This window comes from Notolepis coatsorum (assembly GCF_963971535.1).
Source record: "Notolepis coatsorum genome assembly, chromosome: 16".
NCBI lineage: Eukaryota > Metazoa > Chordata > Actinopteri > Aulopiformes > Paralepididae > Notolepis > Notolepis coatsorum.
Genome location: NC_140180.1, coordinates 45968462 through 45988950, shown reverse-complemented (window position 1 = coordinate 45988950; position 20489 = coordinate 45968462). Strand labels below are relative to the sequence as shown.

At 44.2% G+C, this 20489-nt stretch overlaps 1 protein-coding gene across 1 annotated transcript in view; it reads right to left on the bottom strand.

The window, feature by feature from the left end:
* Positions 1-449: 449 nt before the first annotated feature.
* The window catches only part of glra4a (glycine receptor, alpha 4a), a gene marked incomplete at its 3' end in the record, with an annotated part of 112742 nt that continues 92702 nt past the window's right edge, over positions 450-20489 (bottom strand). The window contains exons 7-9 of the mRNA XM_084332192.1: positions 11641-11855; positions 9777-9926; positions 450-749 (exon numbers count right to left, since the gene is read on the bottom strand). Of these exons, the coding sequence (XP_084188318.1) occupies positions 450-749; positions 9777-9926; positions 11641-11855 (665 nt within the window). The remainder of the gene's footprint in view (positions 750-9776; positions 9927-11640; positions 11856-20489) is intronic.

Below are 20489 nucleotides of genomic sequence, written 5' to 3'. Positions count from 1 at the left end.
CAAAGATGCGTAGTGTCAAAATTCAAGTCAGTATGTTTCATCCTTCCAGGACCCACAAATCGGCTTGTTTGACATCTGCCTCAAGCCATTGTCCCAAAGGTCATGAACTCACAAGGACCAGCAGTGATTTTGTCTCCATTGTAATCCAACCAAATCAAAAGCAGATAGAGAAAAGAACGCAATCACAAACAGTAACGACACCAGTCTTGAGTTCCACCACGGGTCAACTTTGATTCTCAGGCCGGCTGGCTTTGTTTAGAGATCCTGGAGACGCACCTGAGCACAGAGTTTATAGTATCAACATGGTTTATCCCCCTGACACACCTGATCCTCACTCGTAACCTGGATCTGACAGGCAGTTTTGGTTCTAAGAAAAAAACTAAACTGAAATGTAGCAAGTAATAGCCTATCGAGGAGGAGGTGAGGGAGAGAGAGAGAGAGTGAGTGTATTACAAGTTGGCGTGGATGTCCTCGTGTCGCAGCACTTTGTAAGTGACCCAGTAGAAGATGTTGAATATGAGGAAGCTCAGGGGGAAGACGGCTCTGGATATGGTGTCGATGCGCTTGGCCCGGTCCACGAAGCGCTTGTGGAGCATCTCTCTGTCGTACAGGGTTATCGGGGGCGGTGGCGGTGGCGGGGTGAAGACCGGAGGCCCCTCCACGGCCGTGCCGTCCTTGTTCTGCAGGCAGTGGCCCATTCCGTAACCCCGGAAGTAAAACCCGCGGCTCTCCCTGACCAGCTCCTCTTCCTGTGGAGCGAAGCAAAAGGAAAACAACATTATTGGCCTCTTGCTGTCGACTAGCATTAGTTCGCGGCTTCTCGCATGTCCTCTCAGTGGGTGATTTCCAAACACGTTTGGGGGGTAAAGCAGAGCAGGAGGGCAACAGTGTGCAACAGGGTGAGAACAAGGCTCTGTCCACGACACGCAAGCATGCCCCCTCCCCACCACCACTACCACCACCATAAAATAATAAGAAAAGCTCATCTGAGCGATAAGAGCTATTTTCAAATGGGGGAAACTGTACATTGGAGGGGGTTGGGTTTGGACATTTACAGGGGCCAGTTTAGAATTGCAGTCTCCCGTAGGTGCTCTCTGAGAGTGGTTTTGAAAGTGAGTAGTGATTCACATTCCTTTACAGCTGTGGGTAGGGCGTTCCACATTGATGTGGCATAATTGCGAAACGTGTTTAGTCCCTTGTTTGAGCCGAATCTGGGTTTAACATGATTTGTGGAGCTCCCTCTGGTGTTGTGGTCGTGGTATTCACTGACCTTTGGGAAGTATTTTGACATGTACATGGGTACCTTAGTGGTGTAGTGTATCTTGTAGACCAGGCCCATTGCAAGTTGCTAAACTCTGTCTTCTACTCTAAGCCATCCTAGGTTGTCAAAGTGGGCAGGGGTGAGGTGGGTTCTAGGGGTAAGGTCAAGTAGAAGTCTGATCAGTTTGTTTTGTGATGTTTGTAATTTTGTTTTAGCGCCTTTGAGGTGCTTTGGTACCATGAGGTGCAAGCATAGTCGTAGTACCCTTGAATGAGTGCTCCTGCCAGAGTCTTCAGGGTATTCTTGTTTACCAGAGAGGAGATTCGGTACAAGAATCTAGTTCGTTGGTTGACTTTTTTGATTACATTGGATGCCATTTTATCACTGGAAAGATTTGCCTCTAGGATGGAACCCAGGTATGTAATTTCATCTTTCCTTGTGACAATATTGTCACCCACTGTAACTGAGAAGCCGTTGGTCTTGCTGAGTTTGTTATTTGAACCGAAGAGAATGGACTCTGTTTTGCCCATGTGTAATGATAGTTTGTTATCAGCGAGCCAGGTGCAGATTCTGCCGAGTTCGGAGCTGAGGGTTTTTTCATCCTGTAACTTGTTCTTGTCAGAGACCAGCAGGGCTGAGTCTTCTGCGAACAGGAACAAGTTGCAGTCACAAGCTGACGACATTTTATTTGCATAAATTAGGAACAGTAACGGTCCTAGTATGCTTCCTTGTCAAACACCACAGCTCACTGGTAGGCCTTTCACACCGGCCAGGCTCCGTGCTGGAGCCGGTTCTCGAACGTAATCTCGCACCGGCTGGCGCGTTCACACTGGGATTAATTGGTTCAGAACGTGACAAATCGGTGCTCAGCTGGCACAGATTTTTTTTTGTTTTTTCCTCGCGAACCGTGACATCATCAGTGGGCGTGTCATATTCTAGGCTGTGAAGACGAGTAAACGGGGGAAAGTAGAGAGTCGGCATTGCACTCAACCGATCCATTCAACAGGAAGCGATTTGCGACTGATCTCAAAACGAGATTAGATTCAAATGTATTGTTATGATACAGTACAAGTACAATACACCATCCAACCATAGTGGATAAAGAAATGCTCCAGAAATGCGTGGAGAAAGGCTTAGCGAGCCTCAACGCGCGAGCGCACACACAAAAGCACACACGCACTGTATACGTTTGAAATGAATCGTTCCAGCAAAGTAGGCTTTTATTATTCGAATTACTTGTTTTAATAGGTATCATAGTAGTAAGTCCTACTGTAGAACATGACATATTAGCATGACATCTGATTTATTAATGCAAATACTGGACGACAAGCGCAATTGGCACTTGACAAGTGTAAACGATGGATGGATGGATGGACCATTTTGCTCAAATGATTAGTGCGCTGCCTGTGGATCCCAGGTTCAAATCCCTCGGTTAGAAATTATATATATATTTTTTACGTTAATTCATTTATCCACTCTGGTTGGATGGTGTATTGTACTTGTGCTGTATAATGACAATACATTTGAATCGAATCTCATTTTGAGATCGCTACGCTGCCTATGGACACGACAGTGGCAGAATGTGCAAAACAGCTTCGGATGTGTGACATTGCACCATGCTGATCCACTCAACAGGTAGCGATTTCAAAATGAGATTCGATTCAAATTAGGGATGCTCGATATTGGCTTTTTTACCGATACCGATATACCGATACTGTCCAACTCTTAATTTCCGATACCGATATCAACCGATATCACATTTGAATGCCGATATCGGCCGATAATATCGGTAGGCCGATAATATCGCACATAATTTCTATAGAAATAAAAAAATATATATATATATATATATTTTTTTAAAACCGATACCGATATTTTCCGATATCACATTTTAATGCCGATATCGGCCGATAATATCGGTAGGCCGATAATATCGGACATCCCTAATTAAAATGTATTGTCATTGTACAGCACAAGTACAATACACCATCCAACCAGAGTGGATAAATTAATTAACGTTACAATTTTTTATTTTTTTGTAACCAAGAGATTTGAACCTGGGACCATAGGATCCACAGGCAGCGCACTAATCATTTGAGCTAAACCATCCGACGTTAACTGTGAGTGACTAATCCATCATTTACGCTTGTCAAGTGCCAATTGTGCTTGTCGTCCAGTATTGGCATTAATAAATCAGATGTCATGCTAATATGTCATGTTCTACAGTAGGACTTACTACTATGATACCCATTAAAACAAGTAATTCGAATAATAGAAGCCTACTTTGCTGGAACGATTAATTTCAAACGTATACAGTGCGTGTGTGCCGCCTGAGTAACGGCCCCTGTTGATGACAGAGACGGTGGAACGTTGGTACTGCTTAAATAGGTGTAAACGCGGGCCGGTTCGCCAGAGAGCACCAAGGTTCAGAGGCTCCAGTACGGAGCTGGAGCTAGAACCAGAGCCCTGCCGGTGTGAAAGGGCTATGGGAGGGGGGGGGGGTAGGGTACCGTTTACCTCCACCATTTGTTCTCTCCCCTCCAGGTAGGATTGCATCCAGCTCACTGATAGACTATCAAAACCAATTTCTTTTAGCTTGTCAATCAGAATAGAGTGATTGAGAGTGTCGTAGGCCTTTTGTAGGTCCAGCATGACCATGCCGCAGTATTTGCTCGCGTCCACCTTTTGTTTGATGTGGTCATTCAAATAGAGAAGGCATGTGTCAGTGGAGTGGGATGTTCTGAAGCCAGATTGGAATTCCGCGAGGTACTTTTCGACCTGTTCGTATACTATTTTTTCCATGACTTTCGAGATGGAGGTAAGAATAGAAACAGGGCGGTAGTTGCCTGGGTCCAATTTGCTGCCCTTTTTGTGCAGGGGGGTTACTCTCGCAATTTTGAAGTCTTTGGGTATGTGTCCCTGTTTTATGGAGAGTTTTATTATGTGTGTGATGACTGGGGTGATGGCGGCTGCTGAGTCTTGTTATATTCAGTTTGTGAGGGATGGCGTTTGAATCCAGCCAATACCCTTGTTGTATTCAGTTAGTGAGGGATGGTGTTTTAATCCAGCCAATACCCTTGTTGTATTCAGTTAGTGAGGGATGGTGTTTTAATCCAGCCAATACCCTTGTTGTATTCAGTTTGTGAGGGATGGCGTTTAATCCAGCCAATACCCTTGTTGTATTGAGTTTATTCTATCATTTTGCCCCACATAGGCATTGTCGAAACCGGAGAGTGCAGCAGAAGGAACCTCTTCATTAGGAGGAGATATTAATTATGGAAGCTGGTCAAAACATTCACCTCCATCTCTCTTTTGTAGTTTAAGGACATGCACCCCCTCCCCACCCACAAAGTTCTGCAACAATAGACCTCTCAAAGTGACTATTAGTGAAAAGTCATGGTCTCGACAAAAAACTTACAATAGGCTTTATGTTGATGGATGGCAGGGCACTTTTCCCCACATTGAGTGAGAGAGCCTATTCCCTCAGTCTGAAGAGAATATTAATAGACATGCACCGCAAGACTGACAGTCCTCTGACACGTTGAGAGATTCTCTTTGGCAGGGGTAAGTGGAGATGTGGGATCTAAATTGGGTGATTAGTAGTCAGTGTGAGGTGCTCTGAGCAAACTGATCCCTCTCTCTCTCTCTCTCTCTCTCTCTCTCTCTCTCTCTCTCTCTCTCTCTCTCTCAGACTTAGCAAGGCAACCCTTTCCTGTCAAAGGCCCACCAATAATGCTGTGCTACATACCGGTCTCAACTATGAACTACTGTGCCTTGGGACTCTCGTTTTTGATGCAGTCTTTCACCATCAGGTCCGTCTAACCTCTGCTCAGGTGCTAACAGCAGGCATTTGGCAACCGGCTAGTCTCTTATAGCCAGCGTCGACCCCTCGTCATCAAACGGGTGCTGGAGTACGGTGGCCTAATTGTTAGAGAAGCAAGCTTGTGACTTGTTTGGAGAAGTGAACGAGTGAAACTTGAACAAGGCAGCGAACCCCTAACTGCTCCAGTGGACCTTCTCAGTCACCAACAGTAGAGGACTATGGTTGTTCTACACTGCCACCCTGTGTGGATGTGTAGCAGGGCATTGCTGAGAGCATACATGCCCTGGGAATCTACCCTGGGAAAATAAAGGTTGAAAAACAAAAGCACTAGTTGCCTTTCTTGCTCTTGAAGGCTGTGAATGGAATTGTGGGGACTAACCGTTTTATCTGTTGCCCAAAAGACAAATTGCACAATATAACAGCGGGGTAATGGGTTTTATCATCACTTAATTATCCCCTCTAAACCACACAGTAGTACATCATATGCTTAAGTCTAATGGTGCATTAACGATGGCACTCATTGTCTCTGGTCTGTGCCCACGGCCCCAGTAAGGTGTGGGCGCTGAGTTAAGTTTCTGTGGTTATGGTATAACATTGATTGAGAGCTCATTTATGACGTTTTATGGGTTTTGCAAAGTCTTATCCCCTTCATACATTACGTTTAATTATTCCTGCACATCCTGGCAACCAAGAGTAAAACGTATATCCTCAGTGCCTCTATCAGCCTCAGAGGGAAATTAAAGAAACATTCCTGCAAGTTTGAAACCCCCTTTTCACAGCATAATGTCAGCAGGTATGTGATTATGTCCAATAAAAAGATGACCTGCGTGATAACATGGCTTTGTTTAGAAGGTTTGGTGTGTGCGTGACAAAGTGCAGTGTGAAAGCTAACCAAACCTAATGAAAAATGCAACAATGTTGCAAATTCACCCCTGAACTGCACAGAGTCTACTGAACTATATAAAGCGACCTAAAAGACACACAAGGGACTCTGATTATATTAATCAGATCAACCTCACAAAGCAGGTTTCACAGAGGGACGGAGTGAAGCACAGAAGAACTTTTGAGACATGATGGCGGGTCAAGGAGGATTTGATGTCGGGGCAAGAATATTTGGTTTTGGGGGTCAGAGGTTCCAACACAATTCAGGTTTGGGGTGGACGTGACGGGGTACATTGAGTTTTGGGGGCTGCAGTGTCCAGTTGTTTGAAGGTCAGGGTGGACACAGGGTTTAGCAGGGGTCACCCTGGCACAGCCACTGCAGTGTCCATTCATGGCCTTGTGTGTCCAGTTGTTAGCAGGCCTATCATTCACTTTTCCCAGTGCCTGACTCCACACTCCCAGGTTGACTGGCAAAGGAAGGAAGGCACAGACACATTCAGAGAATAGTTACTGACCCTTTCATTTTGTGTCAGTCTGTGTATGACGAGTAGCGGGAAGTCTCAAGACTTCATCAGCCCGGTTGGTGCTAAATTGAATTAGTCCCAGGCGGTAATCTGCCTTCCCTTTTTCGCTGGATGCAAGAAATCCCCCCTCGCTTCATTCAAATTCAGTTACCTGCCCCAAGCCAAAAATAAAGAGATTAAAGATGCACACTTCAAATTCATAAAACATGTCAGTGTAGAATTAAATGGAAAACAAGCCACGCTACTTAGCTTTTAAGTTAAAGAGTTGTGAGAGGGCGATAATACATCAAGCCACGGTTGTTGCCCAGGGAATTAGCGTTGGAGGCGGAGAGAAATATCCTCGAGGAACTAGTGCAAGTTATTTCTGCAGCCACTGTGAAATGGAAGGTGCTATCCTATGTGTTAAGATTTTCAATCATTTGGAATGACGACCATGTACACTCAACCACATGCAAATTATGTGGAATAGACTGATTAAATTAGGTGCTTTAGAGAGCAATTTTAAACAATAAAAAGCTAGAATGAAAATAGAGGTATCATTGGACACTAGCAATTTTATGCTAGCTTATCAGCAAAATTCCGCTCTAAAGCATCATTCAATGTTTTCCCCCCTTATTTTTGTTGTGTATTCCACGGTATTTATAATGTAGTTGAACGTACTTCAGTACATGGTCCTCATTCCAAATCGACTGAAAATAGTACAAATAGCACCGGTTTTCATACATTATACATACGGTTTTCAGACTTCAGTGCAAATATCCTCTAGCATTTTACAAAGCCCAGCTGAAGGCTTTCGAAAGTGTATCGATTAAACCTGGTCGGTCTGTGTGCTTAGTACACTCTGTCAGATTCACAACATCTCTCTAGCGCTACATGTCAGGTCTCGCATCGATAGCCTACCTTCCAGATGGATAGTTCACAACTCGAAACTCCTCACTAAGGAGTAATAGTGCAACTGAGTTCTTCCCCCTGTAGACCATCACTTTCACCCTCTTTATTGATTGTGGTCCAGGAGCAGCACAGTAAATCTGCTGAGTCCCCTGCCTGGACAGCAGGGATTTTACCAGAAGTGTGTCCCGCTCCTTGTACCACTACCACCTGATATTTGCCTTTTGTTTTTCCTCTAGAGAGTTAATTCTCTATTTCATTAATGCCTCTCACTTTGGGCTACATGCTTTTATGTCTCTCATAAGAGTGTAATGTGGTGAATCATTATGGGCTGTTTGAAGCACACAGTCCACACAGGAGCAAGTGAAAGTATAACACAAGTTCTGCTGCCAAAGCCCTGCTAAAGGAAGTTGTTCAGAACTCTTCAAACCTGGCCTAGCTCAGTTCTTTGATTCTGTGTTTAACTTTCTTTTAAAATGTAATTTTTCCTATGTATTCTTTTTTATTTGATTTCATTTTCTTGTAAAGTGTCTGAGTTTCATGAAAAGCACTTCTTAAATATATTTGTATTTATTTATGTATTATTATCATTATTATTATTATTATTATTATTATTATTATTATTATTATTATTATTATTATTATTATTATTATTATTATTATTATTATTAGTATTATTATTATTATTATTATTATTATTATTATTATTATTATTATTATTATTATTATTATAATAATAATAATAATAATAATAATAATAATAATAATGATAATAATAATGATGATGATGATGATGATGATGATGATGATGATGATGCTGATAATAATAATGATAATAATCATCATCATCATTATTATTATTATCATTATTATAATATTATCATCATAATTATTATCATTATTATCATCATCATCATCATTATTATTGTTATTATTATTATAACATTATCATCATCATAATTATTATTATCATTATTATTTTTTTTATCCACTTTTTCTCCTCTTTTTCTATTTTTTCTCCCATCCCAAATTACCCGCTGTGCCAATTCTCCCCTCCGCTGTCTTGAACGTTGCTCGCATATGCCCCTCACTGGCCGGTTGTAGGGAGGATAGAAGCCTTGCATCACGTGTCCCCTCCGATACACGTCACATCTTTTCACTTGCCAGCACGGACTCTCATTTGCGAGGTGTAACATGTGGGAGGCTCACACTACCCCCGCCATTTCCTGTCTCTGCTGTGCAGGCGTCCCCCAACCGACCTGTAGGAGTCGCTGTCCACAACGTCCAGATTACCACCCATCGACTTCTACCCGCCAATTGAGTTAGTATGACGGCTGGCCCAAGCCGGAGGCGACGCCGACAGCCGGAGTCGAACCCGGTGTCTCTTGCGTTGGTGACGAGCGCAATGTCCGCTGCGCCACCCATCCGCCCAATTATTATCATTATTGTCATTATTATTGACCTGTAATCTATCCAAATTGCGCTCAAGGCTATTAGCTGTACACTAAGAAAATCCAATGTCAAGAGTGGGGACTTAAAAAAGGATGAGACCTACTGGGTAGAATGGAACGCTGTTTCATCCTTTTTTAATGCAAGAGGATCCCCTACCTCCTCTGTTTTCCACTACATCCAACCTCAAATCTCTTCCAACACCTGCTTCAAACACAGCACAACAGGTTTTTTAAAAAGCGTGTTATTTTTCAATTTGAGCCAGCTGTGCTGTAGCAGTTACCACACTTCTTGTGCAGGAAAAGAAACGGCAGGTTTTCAATTACTGTGCTTTCAAATCAGCAGCGTGGTGCTCTGCGCCTTGCCGGGTTTCAAGGCAGTGGGCACTGTGTCCTCCGCTGGAAACAATGCTCTAGCTGAGCGCAGCTCTGACACTGTGGCAGCCTGCATAACGTGCGCCACCCTGACGTGATCATTGAAGCGCACGGGCCAAGCAGCCTATGTTGCACCGAACACAGAGGGTAAGAAAGGAAGCAATTGCCAATTCTGGGGGATGTAACGGAAAAGTAATACAAGAATAGTGTAACAAATTACTGCTGCCAGTGAGTAAAACGTAACAATCTTACTTTCAAAATGAGCAACGAGTAATTAGGAATGTGAATGTGTGTGTGTGAGTGAGTGGGAGAGAGTTTCTAGTGCTTACGTCTTCGAATTCCTGTCTGTGTGTGTGGTTGTGTATGTAGCTCACAGTATGTCTGTGTGAAGGTGTGTGTGTGTGTGTTTCTGCCCATGTGTACAGTATGTGTGTGTGTGTGTGTGTGTGTGTGTGTGTGTGTGTGTGTGTGTGTGTGTGTGTGTGTGTGTGTGTGTGTGTGTGTGTGTGTGTGTGTGTGTGTGTGTGTGTGTGTGTGTGTGTGTGTGTGTGTGTGTGTGTGTGATTTACACATACTATTCTCTGCCGCCGCTGTTTCTTCCTCAGCCTGATGAACTCCTTGTGTTGCCTGGAGACGAAGTTAACGGCTGCGTACTCCAGCAGAGCGGCGAAGACGAACAGCAGGCACACTGCCATCCAGATGTCGATGGCCTTCACATATGATACCTGAGAGGACAAACAAGGGTCACAGGGTCATCAATGACCGATCAATGGAGGCCGATGGTGGGAATAATGAGGGGGGGGGGGGCGTTACCCGCTCCGTCGATCCCTCAGCCCCGGCATCTAATGACCCACATCCCTGGTGGTGTCCTAGTTTTGTAATGAGTCAGTAAGACACAGGCAGCTGACTCATCACAGTGAAGTCACAGTGAAGAATGCTAGGGAGAGCCGTGTCAGAAGCAACATATCAAGAGATGCCTGTGAGCATCACAATTTAGTTCAGTGGAGCAGTGCGTTACTGACACTCGTTTAGAGCTGTTTGGGGGTGACGGGTTGTTTGTTTGGGTGTGGCAGGTTGTTTGTTTGGGAGTGGCAGGTTGTTTGGGGGTGGCAGGTTGTTTGTTTGGGGGTGACATGTTGTTTGGGGGTGGCAGGTTGTTTGTTTGGGGGTGGCAGGTTGTTTGGGAGTGGCAGGTTGTTTGGGTGTGGCAGGTTGTTTGTTTGGGGGTGGCAGGTTGTTTGTTTGGGGGTGGCAGGTTGTTTGGGAGTGGCAGGTTGTTTGTTTGGGGGTGGCAGGTTGTTTGTTTGGGGGTGGCAGGTTGTTTGGGGGTGGCAGGTTGTTTGTTTGGGGGTGGCAGGTTGTTTGTTTGGGGGTGGCAGGTTGTTTGGGGGTGGCAGGTTGTTTGGGTGTGGCAGTTTGTTTGTTTGGGGGTTGTTTGGGGGTGGCAGGTTGTTTGTTTGGGGGTGGCAGGTTGTTTGTTTGGGGGTGGCAGGTTGTTTGTTTGGGGGTGGCAGGTTGTTTGGGGGTGGCAGGTTGTTTGTTTGGGGGTGGCAGGTTGTTTGGGGGTGGCAGGTTGTTTGTTTGGGGGTGGCAGGTTGTTTGGGAGTGGCAGGTTGTTTGGGGGTGGCAGGTTGTTTGTTTGGGAGTGGCAGGTTGTTTGGGAGTGGCAGGTTGTTTGGGAGTGGCAGGTTGTTTGTTTGGGGGTGGCAGGTTGTTTGGGAGTGGCAGGTTGTTTGTTTGAGGGTGGCAGGTTGTTTGTTTGAGGGTGACAGAACTGAATTCTCCTCCCCTTCTGTACTATTTTGCAACAGCACCATCTCTCGACCCTTGAGTCTTGCAACGCCCTACATGATTGTGATTGGTTGAAGAAATCCAAACAACCTCTCTTCCCAAATGCTAATGGGTCTGCCAGACCTTTCTTCTCCAGGTCAACATAGTGTGAAGAAAGGTCCTCACAGTGCAACACTAATCTAGAGGCAGAGCGGCAACCAAAGGGTGTAGTAGTCCACCATCACTGTCAAAAGGATGCGCTGAACCCCAAACTGTGTGTGTGTGTGTTACATTAGCCTGGGCCTAACAAGATTCAAACAATCCATTGAGTTTCTTTGACGTACAGTAGCTGACAGAAGGGCTCCTGTGAGTTTTGCAACTGACAGATATTGTTCTCATTGGAACAGCTGTTATTTTATTAGACCGATCACAGAGAGGTTCTCCAGTTGTTTATCTCATCGTCAGTTGACCGCTTAAGTGAAGTATCTGCAATTCAATCAATCCCTACAGACAGATTATAGAGCGTATACTACCTGGGGTCACATAGGAGCTGCCATTCTAGCTCATTAGACCGACACACTACAGCTTAGCTGTACGGTAGGGGAGGCAGCCAGACCCTCGTCACGTCAATCTTAGCCCCGCATTTCCCCCTCTAGTCTCCAGACTCACCTTAGGCAGAGAGGCCCTGGAGCCAGAGCTCTGGGTGGTCATGGTGAGCACGGTGGTGATGCCAAGGCCCACTCTGGCCGGGGCAGCGTCCATGTTGATCCAGAAGGAGACCCAGGAGAGGATGACGATGAGGAGGGAGGGGATGTACATCTGGATCAGATAGTAGCCCATCTGACGCTCCAGGTGGAACTTCACTTCGATGCAGGTAAATTTACCTGCAAGCAAACATTGTATCATGCATTCAACCGCTTTAAAAAAGGGATGTTATCCTACATTTAACATTGGTGTTGTGAAGGGCCAGATTAAAGCTGAGAATCTACATTTATTGTTTTATATACATTGTATATTATTTATATATACACGGTATATCCCTTTAAACTTGCGTTCGAACCATAGTAATATTCGCTCTCCTTATTGGATAGCGCCCTAGGCGCCAGCCCGCAAGCCCCCAACGTCAGGTTCAAAGACAAGCCCAGGCATGTCGTAACATGCCCGGAGACAGCGTATTGATTCCAGACAAGAACTGAGGTTTGGGACTAGATAACCACTTATCTACTTAACCAAGTATATATACGGCGCAGGTGCGCATAGCAGCAGTGTGACCAGTTCGTCTAAAGTCTGTCTGTGTTCGGTAACAGTGAAGTGAACAGCAGTGCGTCTAACAGAGCGTTGAGAACCACGTGCGAATGGAATAGTAAAGTGTCAGAGTTTAATGCAGTAACGTCAAGTTCGACCTAGTTTAATGTGAAGTAAATAGTCGTTCATTTATTGTATATCGTGCCAACCACAGTTTGTTCGTGTGTAGCATTACCCAGCGGTTCGTTCGTGTTAGCTAGTGGACCTTAGCCAGGGTGCGTGGACTAAATACATTGGTGCCAGTACCCGAGGAGGCCTAGTCGGAGAACCTGTTGGACATGTGCACAGGAGAACCAGCGGCGGCGATTGCAGAACCATTACTGGTTGGATTATATTGATTGTGGAACGTGTTACCCGGAGAAGAGCATCGTTGATTCCCACTGTCGTTTGGGATTTAACCTCGTGAGGATTTACACTCGGGCTGGCCTCATGGACAGAGGCTGGCTAGCTATCATCGTTTGCTATCGAGCATTGGATTACAGTTATTGCTTTTGCTGCTGATCGTTGGATTTACAAGGACTGGCTTCTGTACGTGAACCCCCTTTATTCTTCATTGAATCAGACTGAGTATCCGAACATTCCTCTATCCTCTAGACCTTACAACTCTGAGAGGAACCCAGTGTCTCCAGGCGGTACCAGCGTTACCTTCTATAATTGCTATTATACGCCAGGTGGCGTCAGCCTAGTACCCATAGTAGGAATCCTGCTATTCCCAGTGACTCATGCTACTGACTGACTTTATGCATATTCTTCGCCATACAAGCGCAACCCTAATTCTCATTCTGTAACCTAATGTTGCATAATAATAAAATACCCTCAAATACTATTTCTTTGTCAATGCCGTGTTATTATGAGTGTCCACCATATCTATTCGATGTACTGTCTGGCCAGTAATTAAAGTACAGACCTAGCAGTGGTTTAATCTATCACAATCTTTAATACAGTCAGGGTTTTGTAACCCCTCAGTTACAATTGGCTTTCTCTGACTTTCAGGCCCTGATTGCATAAGGCCCTGGTTCACCACGTACAGCGAGTGGAGAGTGCATCCTTGTAGTACCAATAAATACATTGTGGTGATGGTCACGCATATGTCAGAGATACAGTTTGGCTATTCAGAGGATCTGCTGTTAAATTGTCACCAACGCATTAGGCTAGAGAGGGAGAGGGTATTTTGTCCTAGCATATCATTTAAAGGGTGCGATAATGATGAACCTGACTTTTACCTGTGTGCCTGATCTCTAGAATTGCTGCCAGCCTTTTTATTGAATTATGAATGACTGTTTTCCTATAGTGCCTTTGTAGGAGTAGGACACAAAGGGCTTTACAATGGAGTGACTCTGCATACATGAATAACAATTAGTTATTATATAATGACATAATTAGTCGTAAAGACAGAGGGCAGAGTGTGCTCTTAATTGCTAATCAAGTGTGGCAAAAAGCCACTTGAGTCTGAGCACTCAAGTATGCATTGCTCTTTTGAGGACAAGCTCGTTTGTGCCACAACTTAATTTGCATTAACCCTTTGTGTGGCGTTTGGGTCTGTGGGACCCGTTTTCAATGTTTACTAAAAGATAAATGATACATGCCTCCACCTTTTTTCATTTATATTATTCAAGATAAACATGTCTTGATTATAATGGATCACATTTTGTCCAGTTCCAGGTTCGATTCCTGCTCCTCCCTTAACCCCTAATTGCTCCCGGTGAGCTGGTTGGCACCTTGCATGGTTGCCTCTGCTGTCGGTGTGAGTGAATGGGTGAATGTGAGGGACAAAGCTGTAAAGTGTTTTTGGATAAAAGCACTATTTAAATGCACCATTTACCATTGATCAGAAAAACAAATAGGACTTTTATTGATAAATGTGATCTAGCAGTAGTAAATGGCAAATATTAAACATATATGCTGTCTAGATGGCTTGTAATTGAGATAAAGTTAACATCTGTTGTGTACTATTTTTTAGGGCTGTCAGTTTATCGCGTTAATTCGATTAATTAATTACACAGCAAATTATCGCGTTATGAAAATTAACTAAAAATTATTAAAAAAAAGAAAAAAATCTTTAAATATTTTTTTTTATCTCATTCATTCCATAAGAACGTAGAATACACATTTACAGACTTTCTTATGTCCATTTGCATGTTCTTGGTATCTGATTCTAGGGACATCTATGGATCTCAGGGAATGTATTCCCATGTCAGAAATACTGTGTCTGTTACTAGGCTTGAGTAAATTGTAATGAACCAAATGAGAATATAAATAAAAATGTTTTTATCTTTGACTGTGAATAACACCATGCTCAAATTGACCAGACCTGAAAAATCTAAGCACATTAATAGATGGAAGATGATTAAACAGAAGGTTTTGTAGATACAGTACTGAATTGTGCCATCCGGACACATGCAATTTGAAATATGATTATAGAATATAGAATATCAGGCATAAAATGGTTATGCGATTAAAATGCGATTAATTCGATTAATTAATTAATTACAAATCCTGTAATTAATTAGATTAATTGTTTTAATCGCCTGACAGCACTACTATTTTTATATTAATTGTTATGGCTTCATTGTTTTAAAATCCCAGTAAAGTTGTGGGTCCACCAGACCGTGAACATTGGGTGACAAATACACAAACACCACACAAGGCTTAGGGGCAGATTCAGACCTGTACATAAGCACTGCACAGTGAAGTGTGTATAATCTTCATAATTTTATTAAAAATAAATTATACACATACCCCTTTCAGCCAATTCCAACCTTCACAATACGCACATAAATATGTAGTCTCCTGTAAGGAGCGCACTTGAGGTGGAGAATATGTAAATGAAGGCATGTCCAACCTGGCATTACGACTTCATACTCTTAATCTTAACTTAATTCATTTTAAATGGGCCTTTCTTCATGCACCTGAAACCCTACAATATGTCAAGTGCCGATATGAGCCTGCACTTAACCTGGATGGACCTGGACTTGAAGACATTTCTTCCACAGCATAAATTGTGAAATTGGGTTTATTGCTTTATTACATTAGATGTATGGCTTTTAATTTTAAGCACTACCTCGATTGCCACCTTCCACATGAACTGAGAACCCAGAAGCTCTCGCTTGAAATGATCTTTTTGTGCAAGGGCTTCTGGTGTTGTCCTCGACGACCAGTTGAACTTCTCTGCTCACATCGCAGCGACGACCAGAACTAGCAGATTCCTCCTGAGCAATGTCAGAAGGATCCGCCCCTTCCTGACAAAAGAAGCCACCCAACTCCTTGTCCAATCAACAGTCATCTCCCGCCTCGACTACTGCAACGCACTGCTCGCTGGCCTCCCGGCCACTGCCACCAAGCCTCTTCAACTCATTCAGAACGCAGCGGCCCGCCTGATCTCAAACCTACCGAAGTCGGCCCATGTCACCCCACTTCTTAGGGACCTGCACTGGCTCCCCATTGCTGCACGAATACGCTTCAAGGCCCTCGACCTAGCATACCGTGCGGCAAAGGGAACCGCTCCCCCCTACCTCCAGTCAATGGTCTCTAACTACACACCCTCAAGACGCCTACGCTCTGCATCTTCTGGTCGCCTCAGACCCACTCCTATCCGAGCTCCGGGAGGGTCGTCAAGGAGAAGCTGCCTATTCTCCGTCCTTGCCCCACAATGGTGGAATGAACTACCCACCCCAGTTAGGACAGCCGAAACCCATCCAATCTTTCGCCGTCGACTAAAGACGCACTTCTTCAACCATTATCTGAAATAAAAATAATTAATACAAAAATAAGTCTAACCCTAACTAACCGTACTGTCATGCACTTGTCATAATAAACTAACCTACACTGTAGCACTCAACACTTTGATGAACATTGTTACTCAGCTGATAGAGTTGTGCCCTTCCTGATGACTTGTAAGTAAGTCGCTTTGGATAAAAGCGTCAGCTAAATGACTAAATGTAAATGTAAATGTAAATGCAGTGTGGAGAGTTTGTGCACAGGAAGTCAATGTTAACATAATTCGGCTATAGGGCGACAATAATGTGGTCAAGAAGCATGGTTTCTATCTTGAGCCTTAACTGGCGTGGTTTATTTATTCACATGAAGAGCAGCAGTTCAACAGGTCTTCTCTCACTGAGAGACATGGGGGGAGAGAAAGAAGTGGGAGGAGACATAGCTACTTATACTCGCCACCTGGTAGTACTCCTGAGTGTCGCCGCCTAGGGCGCCCTCCAGTGGACACAGTTATATATGCAGGTAGGTAGTTAATAGTGTGAACAGTTATATATGCAGTTAGACAGTTACTAACAATCCTACACAGAACCTCTGCCTTCAACAGTTACCCTTTCCGGTAATGTTGCAGCTAGTGAATTATCACTGATAGGAATTCATTAGCTCAGTGTTTAAAACAACACGACACGTCATTACTGGAGAAAGCTGTTTTTTCCAATCCGCTTAATCTGCTTCTGGGTGGTTTGTTGTTCACAACACGTCTCTGTCTAAGGAGGTTGAAGCCATGCAATAGTAGCCCCCCTAGTGTAAATGCACTCCTAAGTTAAATACCTCCACTTAGGAATTGGATAATTTTCAGGTGGTGGAATGGATAAGATGGTGGTGTTTTAATATACGTGGTCACATGGTGCTGGTGAGTATAGGGTGGGGCGATACGAGTAACTCACAATACCATACTGATATCTGGCCCTCAATAAAGATTTTTTTTATATTGATACTGTATTGATATAACATTGGTATAACATATAACATTGATATAACATACATTTCAAAATATATTGTTGAATAGATTTCCCCCCCACCCCTACTGTTGAGCGGAGGGTTCCCCTCCGGTACACGAGGAGGCAGCCTGTCGCATCTTTTCACCAGACAGCGCGGACTCTCAGTGGCGAGGAGTAACGCGTGGGAGGCTCACGCTGCCCCCGCTACTTCCTGTCTCTGCTGTACAGGCGTCACCCAACCGACCTGTAGGAGTCGCTGTCCACAACGTCCACCCATCGTCTTTCCACCCCGCTACCTCTGCCAATTGAGATAGTATGACGACTGGCCCAAGCCGCAGTCAACGCTGACTCGGGGAGTCGATACCGGAGTCTCTTGCATTGGTGACGAGTGCAATCTCCGCTACGCCACCCAGCCGCCACTGGTTTTTTAGACTCTTGATGTTAATACTTGAGATGAGTTGAGATGACTTTCATACATAATACGTATGGAGAGGGTTGAAGCCAACTGTTCCTCCAAAGCGTTTCCTTTCAGGGGCTCTGCCTTTCATCCTCCACCTGCAGGAGGTTTATTTCTTACAGTCCTCAGAGATCCCTCTACTTGAGTTTGATATTTGCAACACAAATGCTAAACAGAAGCCATACACAAAAGCATAGTATCCTGAATAGTCTTTATGGAGACCCCGCGTGAAGTATGGAGGGTTGCCAAGGAAACACAATGTTTCCACCTTAAGAAATCAACAACATACATATATATCACTGTTTAATCTAGCATAACATTACAGCCTACCCTATCTGTATTTTAGTATATTTGTCTCTGTCTGAATGGCTTATCTATCAAGATCAACCCCAGGATATGTCATAATTAAATTAGGTTCTATGTAATTTCTCCATATTCTGGTTGTTTAAAAATGTGAAATAAAGGGGTCGTGTGTGTGTGTGTGTGTGTGTATGTGTGTAGGGGGGGGGTTTCTTTGACGTGATAATTTATTTAGCACTTTACTGACATTTTTCCTATTATTACCTTTTTATGTGTGCATATATTATATGTGTGTGTGTGTGTGTATATATATATATATTCTTTTTTCGTCTGTTTACAAAAAATGTAAAAAGGAAATCTGCATTGTATCCTCTCACAAGCATTGTTGTACAGAACTCTTTGGAATAAAAAGATCTGTAAAAAAAAAATGATTGTGTTATATTATAGTATTCCATATTTCATGCTATCCATATTTAATGTCTCCATGTCGCACACCAAGCCCGCCTCAGGGATGAGAACTTGATGAAAAAAACGTAGCTTTCCTTCATTTAGCTGGTGATACTACAGCTGCGAGTGCTCTGATCACAGGGCTTGGTAGCATTCACAGGCAGAACTTAATGTTCTAGAATAAATATGCCAATATGAGGATTCCAATTCACACCTTTATAATGCAATATAAAACGCACTTCGAGGGATGGACTTTCTTTAACACCGCCCTCTCTGCCCTTTCCCCTCAAGAGGCTGATTACCTCTTGCCAGGCCATCCTTGTACCTAGCAATCTGGTCTTAAGTGACCTGCCCGGTTAAAGGTTAAAAATAATAAACGTTCCATGCTCGTGGGACAAAAGAGCTAAGGTTGTTGAATATACCTTCCCACACAAATCCCACATTTTTACTACATGCATTGCATATGAGACGAACAAGCCATACGTGTGCAACTGATCCTGACCCAATCTTTCTAACTGGATACACGGCAAGTAAATAGTATTATTTGGAGTTTGGGTTTATCAACACTTTAAATCGGATTCGGAATGCAATGCCATCATATGGGGCCGGAGGGTGGCCTGGTGGTTACAGAGACCAGAACTGGAACACTCCTGCTGTCCTGTGTAGTATTGTTTGGCCAGTACTGGTTACTGAGGATTGGGATGTGTGGTTTATGTATATTTCAATGTATATATGTAAATAAGAATGTCTTCTCTTTGACTTTCCGCAGTTTCAATTAATAGATCATTATTATGGATGACAGTCACTTAGATAGACACTAGATATGTGATATTTGTATAGTGTGTATAGGGATATTTGTATGTGGGAATGGGTTTTGAACTAAACATTTACTGTGATGGACGTTGACAAGTGAAAGGGGAGGAGCATCCCCATTAGGACAATGGTTCACACCTGTATGAAGTCCTTGGACTGAAAGCTATATTATGTCAAACGCCATTGCTGCCCGCCATTCCCCACCCAGTCCATGGCTGACAGATCCAGTGAGAGAACAAAGACAGGTCCTGAGAGCGGCTGAGAGGAAGTATAGAAAGTCATGCCTCACTGCTGACATCGACACATATCACAACCTCCTGTTAACATTCTACAAAACCATTACTAATGCTTCCTTCTTTCACCATAGGATCGAGGCCTCTGCCAAGAATCTTCGCAAACTGCATGCTACCATGTCCTCCCTCCTCACTCCCCCCCCACCCCCTCCCCCCATATCTTTCTCTGCCGAAGACTTCGCGATCTTCTTTGAGGAAAAAGTGGAGAACATCCGCAGCTCCTTCTCCCAACCCCCACCCATTCCAAATGCTGAATCGAGAATCTCATCCTTCACTCTGTCATCTTTCTCTCCCATTACAGAAGCCGAGACCCTGACACTGGTAACGTCGAACTGTCCGACTACAACACTCCTCCAGACCATAGCACCAGACATCCTCCCATTCCTAACTGCAACCATCAACTCCTCACTCAACTCGAGGGTGGTCCCCACCTCCCTAAAACAAGCCAGAGTCACGCCGCTCATAAAAAAAACAACCCTGAACCCCACCGTCATAGGCAACTATCGTCCTGTCTCTCTTCTCTCCTTCCTTTCTAAAACACTTGAACGTGCTGTATCCAACCAACTTACTGCTTATCTCTTACAGAATGACCTCCTAGACCCTAATCAGTTTGGCTTCCGGACTGGCCACTCCACAGAAACAGCCCTCATTGCGGTCACAGAGGCACTTCACTTAGCAAAAGCGAAAGGCCTCTCCTCTGTCCTGATTCTCCTAGATCTATCTGCAGCCTTCGACACAGTCAACCATCAGATCCTCCTCGCGGCCCTCGCAGGAATGGGAGTGGCTGGCTCTGCGCTGACATGGCTGACATCATACCTCAATGACCGCTCCTACCAAGTGTCATGGATAGGGACCCTGTCGGCCACCCGAGGGCTCGGTCCTAGGACCCCTTCTCTTCTCCCTCTACACTAAATCACTGGGTAACATTATCACGTCTCATGGCTTCTCGTATCATTGTTATGCCGACGATACTCAACTCTTCCTCTCCTTCCCTCCCTCAGATATCCACGTCTCTGAGCGGATCTCAGCCTGTCTGTCTGACATCTCCGCCTGGATGACGACCAACCACCTCAAACTGAACCTAAGCAAAACAGAATTGCTCCACCTGCCGGCCAAATCCTCCCCCCTGACCGACCTTTCCATCACAGTCGAGAATGCAGCTGTGACCGCGTCCCCGACCGCCAAGAACCT